The sequence below is a fragment of the Podarcis liolepis genome, assembly GCF_965112155.1.
Source record: "Podarcis liolepis genome assembly, chromosome: 7".
Classification (NCBI taxonomy): domain Eukaryota; kingdom Metazoa; phylum Chordata; class Lepidosauria; order Squamata; family Lacertidae; genus Podarcis; species Podarcis liolepis.
In genome coordinates, this window is record NC_139561.1 from 61,854,783 (window position 1) to 61,873,840 (window position 19,058).

General features: G+C 44.7%; 1 protein-coding gene across 1 annotated transcript in view; it reads left to right on the forward strand.

Annotated features, from left to right (window-relative positions):
• The first annotated feature begins 4,800 nt into the window (after positions 1–4,800).
• Positions 4,801–19,058, forward strand: part of RIMS3 (regulating synaptic membrane exocytosis 3) — a 58,144-nt gene continuing 43,886 nt past the window's right edge. Inside the window, exon 1 of the mRNA XM_083511670.1 lies at positions 4,801–5,307. Within this exon, the coding sequence (XP_083367796.1) occupies positions 5,251–5,307 (57 nt within the window). The 5' untranslated portion in view covers positions 4,801–5,250. The remainder of the gene's footprint in view (positions 5,308–19,058) is intronic.

Genomic DNA, 19,058 nt, shown 5'->3' on the forward strand with positions numbered 1-19,058 from the left:
CTGCTCTGGCACCAGGAGCGTGTACATCCTGGGGCGTGGCTGGCACGTATCCCGGGGGCATGGCGCGCGTCGGGAGGTGCGTGGAAAGTGGTGTGCGTCCCGGGGTGTATGTAGCAAGCGGTGAGCGTCCTGGGAGGCGGGGGTGGCCGCGATGGCACCCCCCGGGATGGCACCCGGTCGGACCACCCCCCTTCGTCTGCCAGTGCACCTCCAAAATGCCACAAGTTGACTGTACACTATGCAGGAGATCTGTGCATGTCTAAGACCAAACAGGTGCTTCAGGCTTCACTTTGGAGCTTGAAATGGCTGCCCCAGAAGCCATTGGCTTCATTGGAAATTAATTTGGAAGCTTTGGTAGAACCTGGGAGGGTAAAGATCTAGGTTAACTCTCCCCCCCCCCCAATAATAATTGCAGAGGGAACCTCAGTTCTACTATCTCAGTTGCTCTCGGCATGAAGCTGAGAGCCCAGAAAGTCTGCTCCTGTAATTTAAGACTATGCAGCATGCTAACATTTCTACACCCCTTTCATTGAGTATGTTTGTCCATGTGCGTCGAAGGGGACCCATAAATTAATACATGTATGCCATCTGTCCAGAGGCAGCATCCAGACCTACCTTTTAGCCACCTGCATCACCAGCTCTTCAAACACTCCAGATCAGTTCACAGATCGTTGATGGGCTTTGGAGTCAAGCCTATCAAGGAAGCCCTCCTTGAATCCTCTTAAGACATGTCTCAGAAGGCTAATCCTGTTAAAGCCATGCCGTTCCTTTTGCAGAGAACCAACTGACAGTGATCACTGCCACGAAGTGGCAAATATCCAGCTTCTCTCAAGGTTGAGCGCTTTAAAAGAATGATTTGAATCAAGAGATTGAAAAAGATCTAAGATTCTCTGGAACTTTAGGCCTACAGAACAGTCTAGGTTTTTTCTTTTTTCTTTCTTTTGATTTATGTAGAAGAGCTGGCCCACGACATTTTGCAGCCTGAGGCGAAGGACCTACCGCTGTTGCTTCTTCTGCTCACTGATCCCATATACAAGAGCTGAGCAGAGTCTGTACAACTCTGAAGTTTAAAACAGTTGTGGAGTACTTGTGTTCCTCCAGATGTTCCTATCAGGTCAAGTGGGTGGGCCTTTTTCCACCTCTCTTTCCTAGATGCCACACCCTCCTTGGAAGAGGAACGATAGGCCATGGTGGCTGGGTACATGAGAGTTGTGTGTCTGAGCTTTTGGAGTGAGGCTCAGATTTCCAGACACACAGGCCTGTCTGCTCTGTGCCAGACTTTCAGCTCCAGGGGAGTCTTTAGCATATGTGCTGCCAGGCTACAAAGATCCGCCCAGAGCCCCCAGGTCTGACAAGCGCTACCATTGTGAATGACAAGGGCCATTGTTGAGTCTGACAATCGCCGCCATTATAAATGACAAGCGCCGCGTCTTTGGTAAATGAGCGCACAAAGTCGAAAGTGCTTTAGTGAAACAGTAGGTATGCATTTCGGTAATACCTAGGTATTACTTAGGTATATACTACTAGGTATATAGGTATATATTACCTAAGGTATATACTCTTGAGAGTCCCATGGACTGCAAGAAGATCAAACCTATCCATTCTAAAGGAAATCAGCCCTGAGTGCTCACTGGAAGGACATATCCTGAAGCTGAGGCTCCAATACTTTGGCCACCTCATGAGAAGAGAAGACTCCCTGGAAAAGACCCTGATGTTGGGAAAGATGGAGGGCACAAGGCGAAGGGGACAACAGAGGATGAGATGGCTGGACAGTGTTCTCGAAGCTACCAGCATGAGTTTGACCAAGGAGCAGTGGAAGACAGGAGTGCCTGGCGTGCTCTGGTCCAAGGGGTCACGAAGAGTCGGACACGACTAAATGACGAAACAACAACAACAACATTACCTAGGTATATATGTATTTTGTTTTTCTAGCTTGATCAAAATTAATTATTTCATAACCTGGAGCAGGAACCGGCAAGCCACTCCAGTATCCCTGCCAAGAAAACTCCATGGACAAAGACAACAGGCATATATTTCATAACAGGTAGATAGTTAAGAGCTTAGGCGGCTTCAGCAGCGGGCGCCTGGCCCTCCCCAGAATTCGGCCCCCGGGTGTCCTGCACCCCTTGCACCCCCGGGTAAAGATGGCCCTGTTCAGCTCCCTTGGAAACCTAATGGGGAAGCAAGATCTGCTGGGGCGTTAATTCTGCGAGCCCCTCCATACTATGCTCAGGCTGTATCTATGTGTAACTGAAACCATATATCCAAAAGACTCCATGGTCTCTGTTGACTATTCCAAGGAAACTGAATCCTGAGGAAGCACAGGAACCCCTGGAGTTTCTTGCTGATTAGAGGTTGGAGTGCCTGCTTGCATCTTTTATCTAACTTTCAAACTCTTGTGGCATATATTGTGCAGACACGTTCAATGTTTTTGTACATTTTATTTGCTAAAATAAGTTTTTAAAAAGAAAATAATGTGCTCTTTTTATTTCTTTCTCATAGCTGCTTTGACTAGAATGTTTCAGAAAAGCAGGTTTGTTTAGTAAGACAAATGTATGTTATGATCAGAATGGAATCTTCATAAAGCATTTTCCATGAAAAGAATATCCTGCCCATGCATGGTTTTGGCAAGGGCGCTAAAAAATACACAAATAGTTAATAGTTTCTCCTTCTGGCCCATACAGGAAGGGCAGAACAAAGTCTGGCCGGAATTGAGGGATTTACAGCTGGGCCAGCTGTGAGGAATTAATTAATTGATCCCCGGTCACATTGTGGACAAGGAGACCTATGGGGAGCTGAAAGATGGCCTGCAGGGCTCCACTCCTCTCTTCTTAAAAGGGGCTTAGCTCTAAGGAATGTTTTCTGAGTAAGCACAGCATCCTTGAAAACCCAGGAAAGGAGACTTTGATTAAACATTCAAATATTGATTAAACCCCAGGAAGAACTTTTTCAGGGTGAAAGCTGTTTTGACAGTGGAACAGACTCCCTAGGTGGTGGACGACCCTAGGATCATTAGAGGCTTTTAATCAGAGGTTGGATGACCATGTATCAGGGATGCTTTAGCCGAGATTCCTGCATTGCAGCGAGTTGAGCTAGATGACCCTTGAGGATCCTTTCTGAGTCTACAACAATAAAGTTTAAATTCAAATGGTATTTATCAACCTGCCTTAGATTTGGAGTTGCCAACATTTCAACCAGCGACTCTAGTTGTGTGCTTCGTAGCAGGTAATGACAGATAATGTTAGTGGGTGTTAACATTTCTTTTTGTGTTTGGAAAGCTTCAGCTCGTGATATTCTTGCAGACAAAGTTTCTGATACAGGCACAAGAGCAGGCTAGTTTTCCACCCCCGCTGGAAAACTGGCACACCCAGCCCAGCTGGCAGTGAGTGTCATTGGCAGTGTCTTGTGGAACTCTCTGCCAATAGAGATTCAGTAGGCGCTTTCTGTTTCTTTTAAATGCCTGCTAAAAACTTTTCGATTCCATCAGCCTTATGCAGTACCCAGGCATGTACAGTATTTCCATAATAGCTGGCTGAGCTCTGATTCTAACTTTTTGATACTTTTTAAAAATAAGTGCTTCTTTTTTTCTTTTTGAAAAAAAAGGTGCCTGGTGCTCACCATGATGTTCTTATAGTAAGTGCCACACTTTTAACATTTGAAAGGGAGAAAAAGAGTGCCAGTGCCCTTGGGTACCCCCAGAAAAAAGCACTGGTTTTTATTGCATGAATTTATTTATAATTGTTGTGACTCATTATTATTATTATTATTATTATTATTATTATTATTATTATTAGCAAAATATAAATATTTTTATAAATATTAACGAAGCAAAACAGTCTACCCATCAGGAGCTGATCTATGTGTCAGTCAGTCAATGTTTGTTACGGCAAACAGCCAGCGTATTAAACCAGAAATTCTGCATAATTCTCTACATAAACAATAAAAACGACTGATACGGGGTTTTAACAGTCAATATACTAATTAAGTGTACTTAAAATACATGTCCAGAGGAATAAAACACCATAAAAGAATAAGAGATTTAACTAAGAACTGTAGCGGTTTATGGTGATCTATATATGTAATGCATCCTTAAGCAAAATAAAAAAAATCCTTCCAGTAGCACCTTAAAGACCAACTAAGTTAGTTCTTGGTATGAGCTTTCGTGTGCATGCACACTTCTTCAGATACCTTTTCTGTACCTGTGCAAGTTTCTTGGTGAGGTTGATGGACTTCCATTTCATGCGGCTCAATGTGGTGCCTTCCATGGTTCCAGTTACAGATAGGTAGCCGTGTTGGTCTGCCATAGTCAAAATAAAAAAAATCCTTCCAGTAGCACCTTAAAGACCAACTAAGTTAGTTCTTGGTATGAGCTTTCGTGTGCATGCACACTTCTTCAGATACCTGCATGCACACGAAAGCTCATACCAAGAACTAACTTAGTTGGTCTTTAAGGTGCTACTGGAAGGATTTTTTTTATTTTGACTATGGCAGACCAACACGGCTCCCTATCTGTAACTGCATCCTTAAGCGTTATTTGATGAGCTAGCATTTATTTAATAAGGTGATATGGTCATCTGTATATCAGGGGAAGCTAATCTAGTGCCCTGCAGATGTTTTGCATTTGCAGCTCCCATCAGCCTCTGCAACCAGCTTGACTACTGGTGAGAAATGTAGTCCTAGCAACAGCTGGAGAGCCACAGGATTTACCACTCCTGCAGTAAAGAAGGTCTGGGACTTTCCTTCATTGCTATTTTTTAAACAGAAGCTGGATGATCACCTGTCAAAGGTTCTTTAGCCGTGATTCTGGCATTGCAGGGGGTTGGACTAGAGGACCTTTGGTGTGCCATCCTTCCAACCTGACGCTCTAGGATTCTGTGTTCCAGTCTGGTACCCAGACAAGGAGAGCTGATATCCCCACCGGGCTAAACAGGCAATTGATGATTTGCATGCTGAGATGGAAGCAACACTGCAGGGTGGGGACAGGTGTGTGTGTATGCACGTACCCAGTGTTTTCTTAACCAGAGCAGCAGCTGCATCTGAACAGCACAGCTCAGAGTAGCACCGTCCAACAGTTGGGCTTTCCCTTGCCTCCGCCCCAGCTGTGATTTCCAGAAGGGGATGCTGTGCTGCCACTGCTGAGAGAGACAGCTGGTACCCACCCCGCTCGTTTAAGGCTGCATCGTCAGATCCTGGCAAGCATCTTTCTACAACAGCAGAAGCAGGGAAAGGCTGCGAGAGACAGGTGGATGCATGCAGGAGGCAGCGGGGAGCAGCTCTTCGCCAGTGGCAGCAGGGAGAAGCGGGGAGGTGAGTAGCTACTAACAGCCGGCTCGGGCGGGGGCGGGGGGGGCGAGAGGCATTTGTTCTTATTGAAGACGGGAGATGTTCTCTTTGGGAACAATATGGATGTTGTCTAGGAAGGGTGCGCAGCCTTCTGGTCTCCTGGGTTGTATTCAAGCGGCTGCAATTTACTCTCAGCTGTGATACTCTCTTAAGTTCGACTAAGGGTTTTTATTCAACCCCACTCTCAGCAACGAATGGACTAAAGGGGCTGGGTGGGGAATGGTGTGTGTGCATGCACAGAACTTGTCTTTTTCCTACAGGTCCTAAGGAATTCTGGGGTATGTGCTCCAGAGGGCTGTTGGTCATCAGTTCTGCAGATGTCCCCCTCCCAGTATTATGGAGGAGTGCATTATAACCCCCTCCCAGGAAGAGTTCTGACTTTTTTTCCCTGTCTGTGACTGATCCTGGTGATCTTATGCCTTTTGCAGCAACTTGTCCGTCCATGCCCCATAACATGCTCCCCACCACTTGGCTCAGTGATGGGGAACATGTGGCCCTCCAGGTGTTGTTAGATGACAGCTCCCGTGGCCATGGGCTATGGTGGCTGGTACTGAAGGGAGTGTAATCTAACAACATCTTTAATTTTGCTCCACAACTGGAAAAGCTTGTATCTGCTGGTTTTGCATGCTGGGTGGCTGTTCTAGGTACAGCAGCAGAGTGAGTTAAAAACAAACATGGCAACCCAACTGGAAGTGACCCTCTCTGGGGAAAAAACCATCCCCCCTGAAGTGTGTGTACTTTTTACTCCAAGTGTTTCCCTACCAACAGTGTAAAAATATGCATCACGGTGTTTCATGTTTAGAATATTTAGAATCTTTTTTTCTCAGAGACTCCTAGAAGCTTGAAATAAATAACTCATCATGCAAATTAAGGCAGTGGTCCTCCTATGCAGGTTTACTTGGGAATCGGCTCAGTGGGTATTATCTCTGAGTAACAAGGCATAGGTTTGGGTTGCATGTGTTTCTGCCATAAATTAGTACCCCAAAATCTTCTACACAATATTTTGTTTATCGTCTTACAATCACCAGTCAGGTTTGCCAACATCTTTACTGCTCTTTGTTACAGTACCTTTGGTAACAGTTTGATTCATACGCATTGACAAGTATAAATCTCTTTAGGTGGGTTTTGATAGCTTTTTTCTTCTGTGTGGTTTTTAATGAGTAAATGCTGCTTTATATACTTTTTATATTTAATTCTCTGGTTGTATTCTTGTTGTGTTCTAATATTGGGAGCCACATTGAGATAAAATTTTCTATTTTTAAACAGTGGGTAAAAATATATAAATAATGATAATTTCCATGTTGTCAAGTGTTTCACTTGCTGGTTTCTATAGCTGTTATTAAAGGCAGAAGAGCATGTCAGTCCTTTTTCCCCCCTGCTGAACTGGCAACCATAGCCAAAGTCCAGCCAAAGTCCATTGTGACTAACTACCCAGCTAGATTTATGTAGGAATTCCATGTTTGGAGCTTCCAACAAATTTTTCTGTCCTCAGAAATAATGGTGTGTGTGTGATTTGGATTGGGGCCTCTGTGCAAAAGGAAGAGGTCAGGTCCTTGCCCCTGTGCTAATTCCCCACATTAAAGCAGTCCATGGAACACAGGAAGACATGAAGCTGTCCACTTTGGTGGGAAGCATACAGCCCAATTCTGCATGTTTTTACTTTGGAGCAAGCCTAGTAAGCTCAGTGAAGTTTCTTCTTAGTAAGGCTACATAGGATTGTTGCCTTACAGTGCAGTCCTTTACATTTCCATTCAGAAGCAAGACCCATTCAGTTCAATGGGACCCTTTCCTAGGTCAGTGGGTACTGGGCTGAAACCTCTGAATTGACAGTTTTAGGTAGCCTGGGATGAACTGAGTCGATGGACCATCCATACTGGACTGTGGTTTTGTTCTGTTTTGTTTTTGAATTAGTTTACACTGTGCCATCTGCACATCTTCTCATAGTGGGATTTTATGTACAACTGCTCCTATTCCATCATAAGCACTAATCATTATGAATGCACAATAACAATCATGTTTGGATACCCAGCGTCACTGGTGGACTGTTCTCCTGCAGTTGTTCAACAGTTGGTCTATTGAAAAACTTGACAGAACATTTGGAAAATGTTCTCCTAAGTCCACCTTCTCCAACCTAGTGCCCTCAAAATCTTCTGAGACTCCAGCTGGAAGTCAAACAACATCTGGAGAGCTACAGGTCCCCATCCTAGATCAAGGTTGTATCAAGACAAGCAGGGTTTCCCCCACCTTGCAATCTGCTAGCAGGGGAATATTTATCAGTCTGTCACTACTTGAAAGAAGAGAAGAAGAAGAGTTTGGATTTGATATCCCGCCTTTCACTCCCTTTTAAGGAGTCTCAAAGCGGCTAACATTCTCCTTTCCCTTCCTCCCCCACAACAAACACTCTGTGAGGTGAGTGGGGCTGAGAGACTTCAGAGAAGTGTGAGTGGCCCAAGGTCACCCAGCAGTTGCATGTGGAGGAGCGGAGACACGAACCCGGTTCCCCAGATTACAAGTCTATCGCTCTTAACCACTGCACCACAGCCATTCCGTCCACGTTCTGTTTAAATAACTGCAAGAAGGGAGACCAGGAGAGGGGCTCAAAGTGGTTAGCGCCATCAGTAGTGAACAGCACCTGGGCAACTGACTAAGCAGGCACACACAACGGATCACCTGGTTATACTCTTATTCCCCACTATGGTGAGACATATCATGTTTCTATTTAAATTATAGTAATTATTTCTAATTGAACCTATAAATTAGCCTCTTCAGTTTTATGCAACTCTCTTTTTGTAGTGGGGTGTGTGTGAATGCACTTCCTTTTTTTATTTTGGCCGCATCTGTGACCACTCTACTGCTGCACCGTATGCAGTACCTTTGCCCTTCATAATGTTGCTTCGTGCAGCTTTAACCAGTTGAAACTCATATGATTAACTGATGGAGATTTCCTAATTGACTGAGAGCATGCTTGGCTACTGGTAGATCTTGTGCCATACCTCTTTCTAGTAGCATTGCCAGCTTATCAAGGGGAGTGGGTAAACTTGTGGAAGGTGAGGATGCAAAGTAGCAACTGTTTATGATCATAGAATTGTAGAGTTGGAAGGGACCCCAAGGGCCATCCAGTCCACCCCATGTAATGCAGGAATCTTTTGCCCAATATGAGGCTCAAACTCACAACCCTGAGATTAAGAGTTTCGTGTTCTACTGGCTGAGTTGTGATATGCTACCTCCAGGGTCAGAGGCAGCCTGCCTCTGAATTACCACTTGCCAGGGTTTAGCAGCTGGAGAGAACTATTGTGCTCATATCCTGTTGGTGGGCTTCCTTCCCAAGGGCATCTGGTGGCCTGCTGTAAGAAGCAGGATTTGGACTACATACGCCTTTGGTTTGTTCCACCAAGGCTGCTCATATGCTGTTATGTCCAGGAAATGGCTGGTTTTGCTGATTTTCTCAATTGAACAGCAGGCAGAGCCATTCCCAGGTACTTAAAAGATTTGAGACTTATGGTCATAGGCACAATTTGCAGAAAAATTGAATATGCTCATTTGTATTGTGGGTGCGAATTTAGAATCTAAATGTCACAGAAGGCAAGCCAACTGACTTCCCATCCAAATCGCCCCAAATTAATTCTTCTTCTTTCAATTATTTTGCACTCTACCCCCCAAACCAGTTCCTTTTCCATTCATTTGCCCCAATTAATTTCCCAACGGATCCTGTTATAAATCAATTTTCTTTCCGTTGCCCCATTTTGTGCCCCCAAATCATCTCTAGATAAGGTGATCTTAAATTTATTTTACCAAATTAATATTCTATGCAATAATTCGGATCACCGCTGCCAATTCACCACCCTGACACACACACACACACACACAATCGGAACACTTGGGGCACATAGGAAAAGATTTGGAGCCTGTGCCCCATATGACCACTCCTAATAGCACCCAGACAGGAGCTGGAGAGGTAGGAGTCAGCAGGTGAAGCTTTACATGGCATTTTCATCTGTTAACCTCAGGAGATCAGGCTGTTGTTAAAAGCACAAAAAAGCAGGGGCTGTTCAAGAAGTTGGCAAGCTTTCTTTTCATCCCATTCCTATGAGGTGCAGCCAGATCCCACACAGGTGTAGGCAATAGTCACTATATTCGGTATGGTCTGAGTTCTTTGGAAGTGTCCAGCCTAATCTGAAGTATGATTATTCAGAAGTAAATTCCATTGAGCTCAATGGGGATTGTTTCTTAGTAAACCTGTTTAGGATGACAACTTTGGCTAGGCACAATCCAGCCAAAAGAACTCTTAAGGCCCAGTGAGTTCAGCAGGAGAGAGTTAAGCATCTGTTTCACTTGTGGAAATCAGCGGGACTTGCACTCAGGCAAATTTAAAGACATTCTTTATTTTTGCAAAGCTTTTCCAATTACACATTGATTTGGGGTGGAGAGTAAAACCCTAATAACTAAATCCCCCAGTACTAGAATTTAGCCATGGCGTTTTCATGAAAAAGTACTTGTATGAGCACATACCTACCCAAACTGCCAATTCTCCACAACCAGTTTGCACAGATCAGGAAGCAAGACCGGTCAATCCAGTTCTCATCCAAATAAACTGGGTCCAGAAGACCTCTTCTTCGAAATGAATCACTGAAGGTCACACAGCTGAAATTCCTGTGGGTAGGCAGTTGCAGAGTAGAAATCCATTCCTACTCCACTAACTTAACAAAGCTGTATCCACAACCTTGTTTTGCAGGGGTGGGGAACCAGTGACCCACAAGCCAATGTGGCCCCTGGGGGTGGTCTCTATCATTGCCTCCTCCTTGTGCTGCCTGACACCCTGTGCAGGTTTTAGGATTGAAAAAAGTATTCTACTGGATCCATTAGGAGGATTTTTTTTTTCCAAAAATACTACGGAGCATGGAGGTGTTTGCAGAAGCATCACAGCTGGGGAGGAAAAGGGTAGACCAGGGGTCAGCAAACTTTTTCAGTAGGGGGCAGGTCCACTGTCCCTCAGAACTTGTGGGGAGCTGGACTATATATATATTTTTTTTAAAAAGAATGAATTCCTATGCCCTACAAATAACCCAGAGATGCATTTTAAATAAAAGCACACACTCTACTCATGTAAAAATATGCTGATTCCCAGACTGCCCACGGGCTGGAATTAGAAGGCGATTGGGCTGGATCCAGGCCCCGGGCCTGGGTTAGGCTTAAAATATATTTATAATAGTGTGTGTGTGTGTGTGTGTGTGTGTGTGTGTGTGTGTGTGAGAGAGAGAGAGAGAGAGAGAGAGAGAGAGAGAGAGTTGTGTGTGGAGGCCATGCCCACTTTGGCCCCACCCACCACTTGCATGTGTTGTGGGAGTTGAATTCCAGTGTGGAATATTAATTTGGGGAAATAAATTTTAGATCACCTTGTCTAGAGATGATTTGGGGGCAGAAAATGGGGCAACTCCAGAGGTCTGGTTAACAGGGAATGCAACCCTCAGGCTGAAAAATGTTCCTCACCCCTGTTGCTGGGTTGAGGTGAGGAGAGGGTCCAAGAAACTTTTAACAAAGGATCAGACAGCCAGGGGTTAACAGGCTACCTTCAGCCGCCAGAAGCTCTCTTCCAATTAGCTTTAATAAGACAGCAGCAGGTCCCTTTGGGGAAATGTGGCTTGGACTAATTGGCGGCAAACTTAAATGATTTGCCCAAATGCTGGGAATGTAAAACCGATAATGGAACAGGGGTGGCGTGTGCATGTAGAGTGCACAAGGCCAAGAATGAGGAATGCAGGGAGGTCTCCCGGAGCGCCACCTTTGCATCTTTTTAAATCATTTAGTTGCTTGACCAGTAGAAATCCAACAGGTGAAGCAGCCCACTTTCCACAGCTCCTGTCAGCCAACAAGGAAGCACATGGAACTGACACTTTCTGGTGGTTAACACAACAAAATGGGGGGGGGGGGGGAGAGGTGTGCTGGAAGCTTTATCCTCCCTGGTCCTCAGCATGTGGGGATGCACCATGTTCTTTTAGCACTCTGCATATTCTCTGGGGCACTGCTGAATGTAAACCAGGTGTTGAGTGGTAGAGCTCTGGAACCGAAAAACCCCATGGCCAAGGCTGAGTCATGGTGAGCTCTGGCTTAGCATAAACATTGTGTAAAGGTAAAGGTAAAGGGACCCCTGACCATTAGATCCAGTCGCAGACGACTCTGGGGTTGCGGCGCTCATCTCGCTTTACTGGCTGAGGGAGCCGGCGTACAGCTTTCATGTCATGTGGCCAGCATGGCTAAGCCGCTTCTGGCGAACCAGAGCAGCGTACGAAAACACCGTTTACCCTCCCGCCGGAGTGGTACCTATTTATCTACTTGCATTTTGATGTGCTTTTGAACTGCTAGGTTGGCAGGAGCAGAGACTGAGCAACAGGAGCTCACCCCATCGCGGGGATTCGAACTGCCAACCTTCTGATCGGCAAGCCCTAGGCTCTGTGGTGATCACAGCGCCACCTTTCTTTGGTTAATCTGGGGCTTCATCCACATTATTGCTTGAAATAACCATGTTACAACAACTGCCAGTGTGGCATCTGAATCACTCTTTCACGAGTCCATCCAGGAAATTAATCCAGCTACTCTGGATTAACACTAGTGAGGATTTGGGTGGGTACACTTATCACTAGAAATATCAAGTTTCAGTGACCAGGGTGGGGGAGCAGTTTTTGTCACCCACCCACTTTGAGGCTTCAGGAAGGGGAAGGTTAGAACAGTGTTGCAATTAAAATTATCTGCATAAACACACTGGGAATCGTTTTTATAGTATTACTCCAGATCAATAACTAGAACGGGGGTGATGGAAGGGATTATGCATAAATGCCTCTTGTTTTTTTCACTTCTCAGACAAGGAGGCATTTAAAGCGAACCTTCAAGGCTATGCTAAACAAGCAATTAGCCTGGCACTGTATTACATCACTCAGTGTACTGAGACAGTGTCTTGTCTAGAGTGGCTGATTTCATTAGCACCACGACAGGGCCTTGTATTATCTGAGAGATGGCAGCTTATACAGCCCAAAGCCCAACAGCCCTCTTTGGTGCCCTGCTCCTTAATTTCGGAATGAAAACTTTAGCTGTTCATTTATTTCAGAGTTTTTATACCCCAATTTTCCTCCAGATCTGAGCACAGGGTTGTTTGCAATACGCACCATAAATTATGAACAGTGATATAAAATAAAACAGAAGAAAACCATGCATCCATTATTTTAAAAAACAGCAGCACTAAGCCTAAGCTCCAATCGGCATCGATTTCATCCTGCTCCAAACACCTGAACAAATAAATATATTTTCGCTCGTCACGTAAATATAGCTGCTGTTTTCATGAATATGTGCATTTTTTAATGCACATTTTACTCCATTATATGCATTTTTATACACATTAATTAGCCAATGAACAGCATTTCAAAGTCTGGAGGCAAGTGAATTCCAAGGGATGACTGGGTTGCAGTCTGTGTGTGTTTCAGGAAGAGTGAATAGGTAGGTTTACCTGTAAATGCTAACAATACCAAATTTATCCTCCATCCCTAACGTAGGGTGACCAAAAAAGAAGAAAGAAGAAAAGCAGACTGACCACCAATATTTTATCTTTCATAGTAGTGCACAAGAGAACATGAATTTAGCGACATAAATAGAAAAATAGCCTCTTGGGGGTCCTGAACATAGGAAGCTGTCTGATACTGTCAGACCATCCAACCATCTAGCCTGGTGGTGTTTACATGGGCTGAAAGTAACTCTTTGGGAATTTAAAGCTGGAATAATTCTTCTTTTAGCATTATTCCACAAGATCCTGAGTTGGCAAGGATTAAATATGGGACCACCTTCATCCAAGTCTGGGCTTTCTCACTGAACTATAAGCTGATTTTAATTCTTGTTTCTTTTGTTGCCAAAGGCAATAGGTTTCCATCATGCTGTAGCAAAATAATAGTAATAATAATTGACGATGAAGGGCTAGAGGGAGTAAAAGCAACAGTGCTAGAGGCTAATGACTTAATTGGAAATCATTTAGGAAACTGCAAGAAAGGTTGAAAGCAAACCAGAACACAGATGAAGTCAGTAATTCTGGTTTAGGGGTGTACAAGACTTGTTTTAGACTGGAAATTATCTTAATCTAATGGATTATTTTGCCAGATGTCTGGAAACAATCTGGACTGAAGCCAAGGTTCAGGGATACTAGCATGGGCTGAAGCCATGGGTCTGCATCCGTGTACCAGAACTGGACAGATGGAGGTGGGGAGAAAAGGGACACAGCTTCAGGTGAAGAAGATGATACTCTGTAGCATCTTCCTCAGCCAGTAACCCTCCAGACATTTTGGGCCACAACTCCCATCAGCCCCAGCCAGTACAGCCAAGCCCAAAGCATCTGGAGGCACCAGGTGGCAGAAGGCCGTAGTAATGCATGCTGGAAATGGTTTGAATTTTGAACACACAGTCTCTGCCCTAGAAACGGATGTCTTGCAATGCAGAAAAAAAAAGGGTTCTGACCTATTCATTTTGTTTTGGGTGTTTTTATACCACCCTTCAATCATATTCTCAGGGAGGGATGGCAAAATAAGAAAAAAGAAAACAATTAAAATGCAAAGCCACAGAAATATAAAACAGTCAGTTTTCAGATTAAAATTGTGTCTGAAAAGCTTGGAAGGGAAGGTCTTTGGAGGCTGAAAAGACATGATGGTAGGAACCAGGTGGTCACCTCTGGAGAGAGCATTGCACACCTGGGGTGCCACCAACAAGAAGGCTGCCCTCTGGCAGCCTCCTGCTTCATGTCAGATGGTGGGGCACCTGCAAGGATGCCCTCCACTGAAGATCTCCATGGATAGGCAGGAGCAGATGAAGACACGCTCTTTCAAGTTCTTTGGTCCTCAGGATTTAAATATCTAAAACAGCACTTTGGACTGAGCCTGGAAAAAGAATGGGATCTTGCGTAGCTCACAGGGAATAGGTATAATGTGAACATAAGTACCTGGTCCCAGTTAAATACTCCAGTAGCCACATTCTATGCTAACTGCAGTTTCTGAGCAGACTTCAAAGGCAGGCTGACATAGAGTGTATCAAAACAGCCTAAACTGGAGGTTACTAAAGCATGGATTACTGAGGCCAGGCTATCTCTGTTGAGGTAGGGGTACATCAGTCTTTTAAAAGAATATCTGCTTGTTTTTGGCCTTCTCAAACCTTAGGGCCCTTTCAGAGGGCTGATGGCCAAAACTCTAGCATCCTTCACTGAAATCCTGTATTTGTGGAACCTCTAAGCAGAGGCCAAAGCAAGGAAAAGCATGGTCAGTCTCAACATTATGCACATGTCTGATGAAGCTTTGGTGGGTCTGAATATACTGATGAGGCATGGAATTTCTCTGCATTTGAAAACCGATGCCTTGCTATCTGATTCCCCCCATGCTGACCTCACTAATTTCCCCCATTTCTAAAACACAGACACTCTTTTTGCCCCATGGGGACACCCCTCCCTCCTTGAGAGCTTCTTTTTTGTTTGTGGTAAGCACAATCTTCTCCAGGGTTTGCTGCCAGCCTTTTGGAGTTCTCCCGAAGGGAAGATTAAGTTTTGTTGTTGATGAGGCTGCAGTGCCCTAATGAAACCCAAGCACTTGCTTTGCAGAGATCAGCTTCTGCTTTGCAAGTAAGAACAAAGTATGACTAAGAAGCCATCAAGTAAGGACCCAGCAACTGATCTCTCTGGGTGAGGGGACGCTGCTTGATCCCTCCAACAGCTTTCCCCAGGGCAGGTGAAGGGTATTGAGGTTAGGCATGGATGACCCTGCCAATTTTTGTTTGTCTCAGTTTCTCATTTTTCTAACCAATTCTCCACATTTCCCCATCAGTTTACATATTTTTAAGTCCTCGTGGAAATTCACCAGCATTTTAATGCAATTTTCTCCACATATTCACATTTTGTATGGAATTTTGCCCAATATAGACACTTCCTCAAAGCTTTTTTGAACATGTTACTTGGCATTGCAAAATTCAGAGAAGTGTGAATTTCAAAGGCTGGCTGTGTTTGGTTTGTGAATTGTTTCGTAAAGTGTGAATTAAGTAGGTTTTCCTTTAAATTGAAACTGCATTGATTTTCTCCCCTCATTCCTCATAAGAGGGCTGTTGGAGATCACTGCCCAAGCGGAGGGGTTGTTAGTTAGGGTTAATCTGTTTCTGGTTGTGTTAATTTCACCTGTGTTTATTCATAACTGCATTCCATACTTGTTTCTGCATTATTTTCTCTCTCTGTGTGTGTGTGTGTGTGTGTGTGTGTGTGTGTATATATATATATATATATATATATATATATATGCAGGTTTTGGTGTCCTCGGGTGTCTTCCCGTGTAAAAGTTGGGGTGTCTAGGCGACGTTTCGACGAGGTCTCACTCGTCATCTTCAGGCTGGTGCTTTCGGCTTCTTGTTACTGGAACTAGTGGTTCCAGTAACAAGAAGCCGAAAGCACCAGCCTGAAGATGACGAGTGAGACCTCGTCGAAACGTCGCCTAGACACCCCAACTTTTACACGGGAAGACACCCGAGGACACCAAAACCTGCATTCCTGTACCCGTGAAAATCTACGAAAACATATATATATATATATACATACACACATAATATCCACGTGAAAATTGTATTTAAATGCCTATTTTGTTACAAAATAGGTATTTAAATATAAACACATACTTTGGGATAAAGCACAAATGAGACAGAATGGATTTATAAATTGGCACATGTAAAATTGACACAGTGCACATTTCATCTCAATGTGTGCATTTCTAAACATATATACATTTTCATAAAAATGAATGTTGACTTTTTAAAAATTTGAGGACTATATTGCAAATTTCGGAGAAGTGCAAAATCCAAAAGATAATTGCATTTCTATCTGTTTTTAGTCTGGGACTTGTGAATTAGATCAGTTCTCTTAAAAATATTGAACATATATATTTTGTTGATACTACTGTATTATAGCTGCCATCCCAGGAATCTAGCTGCTAAGCAGAGGTCACTTCCAAGCTGGTGGACTGGACCAGTGAGTGGTTAAAGAGCTCAGTCTGTAACCAGCAGAGGTGGTTTTAAGGCAGCGTGACCCAAGCAGAGAGGGTGCCCTGTAAACATGTGGCTGGTTATGGGAAGGAGCCATGAGGGCTCTGACAGCGGCTGTCTTTAGCCTATGCGCTGCCGGGGTGCAAAGATCCCCCCAGTGCCCCCAAATTTAGTTTAGCAACCCCAAATTAACTTTTATTGAGCTTTTCTTGGGAGGGGGAAAGCCAAAGTTTTTGACCTTTTTTAAGGGGGGCAATATTTGAATCTACGGAGTAACAGAGCGAAGGAGGAGGGGTGGGGACTTTCGCTCCATTGCTTTTCACTGCCTCTGATTGAGAGGGACCGGTATACAGTAGTTATACATTTGGCGCTCCCCAGAATTCGGCACCCGGATGCATTGCACCCCCGGGGAAAGATGGGTCTGGTCCTAGAGTCCTCCCACCTCCTTCCCAAAGCCTTTGGGGGGGAACACACCAAGGAGGCAACCCACCCTCCCCAAAATAGCCCAACGAGGGCTGAGTATGCTCTGAGGCCTGTGAACATCATCAGACACAGGACGTTGAGTGTCAGTTGGAAAAGAAAAAGGGGAAATAGAGATGGAAGAGAGGAGAGTTAGTGCTTGAGACCCTAACTAACAGTTTATAGTATTCTGGGGTAAAGGAATTGTGGATTTGAACAGCAGCCCTTCTATTGGGCCCTAGCAGTTAGGGGATGAGGCTATATGGCAATATAATAATAATAATAATGTATTATTTATATCCCGCCCATCTGGCCGGGCCTCCCCAGCCACTCTGGGCGGCTTCCATAAAAACCAAAAATACAGTAAAATATCACACGTTAAAAACTTCCCTGAACAGGGCTGCCTTAAGATGTCTTCTGAATGTCAGGTAGTTGTTTATCGCTTTGACATCTGCTGGAAGGGCGTTCCACAGGGCGGGCGCCACTACCGAGAAGGCCCTCTGCCTGGTTCCCTGTAGCTTTGCTTCTCGCAATGAGGGAACCGCCAGAAGGCCCTCGGCACTGGACCTCAGCGTCCGGGCAGAATGATGGGGGTGGAGACGCTCCTTCAGGTATACTGGACCGAGGCCGTTTAGGGCTTTAAAGGTCAGCACCAACACTTTGAATTGTGCTCGGAAACGTACTGGGAGCCAATGTAGGTCTTTCAAGACTGGTGGTATATGGTCTCGGCGGCCGCCCCCATTTCATTATAGTCCCACTGGTAAACAGGTATTATGAAAAAGCCCAAAGTCTTCAGTACACTCTTCACTCTCCCTGCTGAAAAGGTCTACCCCCTCAGGACATTGGGGAATGCAAAGTGATACAATAGTCACATGTTTGAGCGGAGTACCTTGCAAACAAATAACCAGGCATGTGACACACCTGCCAGGCACAAAGGCAACTCAAGGGCTTCAAAGCAGCTCCCCTGCGACTCAAGAAGCACCACATTCTCCCTCGGTTCCACTGAGATATGTTTGTGCATCTCCTTGGGTCTGATTACATATTGATCCTGGTGGCAGCTTCCATTAAGCCCAGTTCTCCCGGTGCTTGGCCTTGCTTCATAGCCCTGATGATGGAAAATGCAAAGGCTTCCCACAAAGCATCCTGGGAACTGAAGTTTGGCAAAAGCGCCGAGAATTCATCACTGGAGGCCTTGTAGAACTGCATTTCCCAAGGTTCCTGGGGAAAGGGAATGACTGGGAATCTACTTTAAGATGTGTAGCTCATACTCTCAGTAGTACACTGATGAGTCATGCCAGTTCCTGCCTAGGCTCTTGTTCTCACACCCTTTTTTCTCTCCTCTCAGTTGAAAATTAGCATATAACACACCTTTGCCACTGAAACACAGCTCAGTGGGATAATTCTGTATTTTCGCTTAGGGCATATAAGCCTTCAAGGGCCTGGCCGGGGGGACGGGGAGGGGAGAGAGAGAGAGAGAGCGCACGAGCAGGGACCACACCTTTTTGTTGTTGCTTAAATTACTCTGTAAAGGACTATATACACAATGCTGGCAATAGTCAATAACTGTTCTAGTTTTAATAAAAATACCCCAAGGAAGCCCATTTTTCCATTGGTCAAGACACCTCTGTCAAATCTTACTTTTTGAGACCCTTTTCTTATCCTTACTTGAACAACCCTTTAAATGCAAACTGAATCAAATCCTCCCCATCCCTACCTCTGATTTGTGGTGCGCTTTGGGCCTAGAGGGAGAAAGCAAGTGAGTGGATGGCAGAAGTTGTGGGAGGAGGGGAGCACAGTGGTGCCATCAGGGCCTTGCGGGCAAAAGCTTGTTTCGCACTTGTGAGTAATTAATCCTGCAGTGTGGCAACACCTACCCTTTGGAACTCTCTGCCCCTTGATATTAGGCAGATGCCTTGGCTATATTGTTTTCAGCACCTGCTAAAAACGGTTTTGTTTCAGCAAGCCTACCCAGGCATATAATTTTAACATGCCGTTTTAACATGTAATTTTATTACGTATAATGGATTGCTGATTTCATTTGATTCCACTATTCAAATACAATCTTAGCAGCGTGGGTTATAGTCACTGGGAAGCAGTAATGATATTGCCCTGATGACGTATGAATAGGCCCTCGGTGGAATGATTTAATGTGACAATTGTAGTGGATCTGCCTCTAACTGGTCCTCTTTTCTTTTCCCTCCTGCTCCCTTGAAAAATTG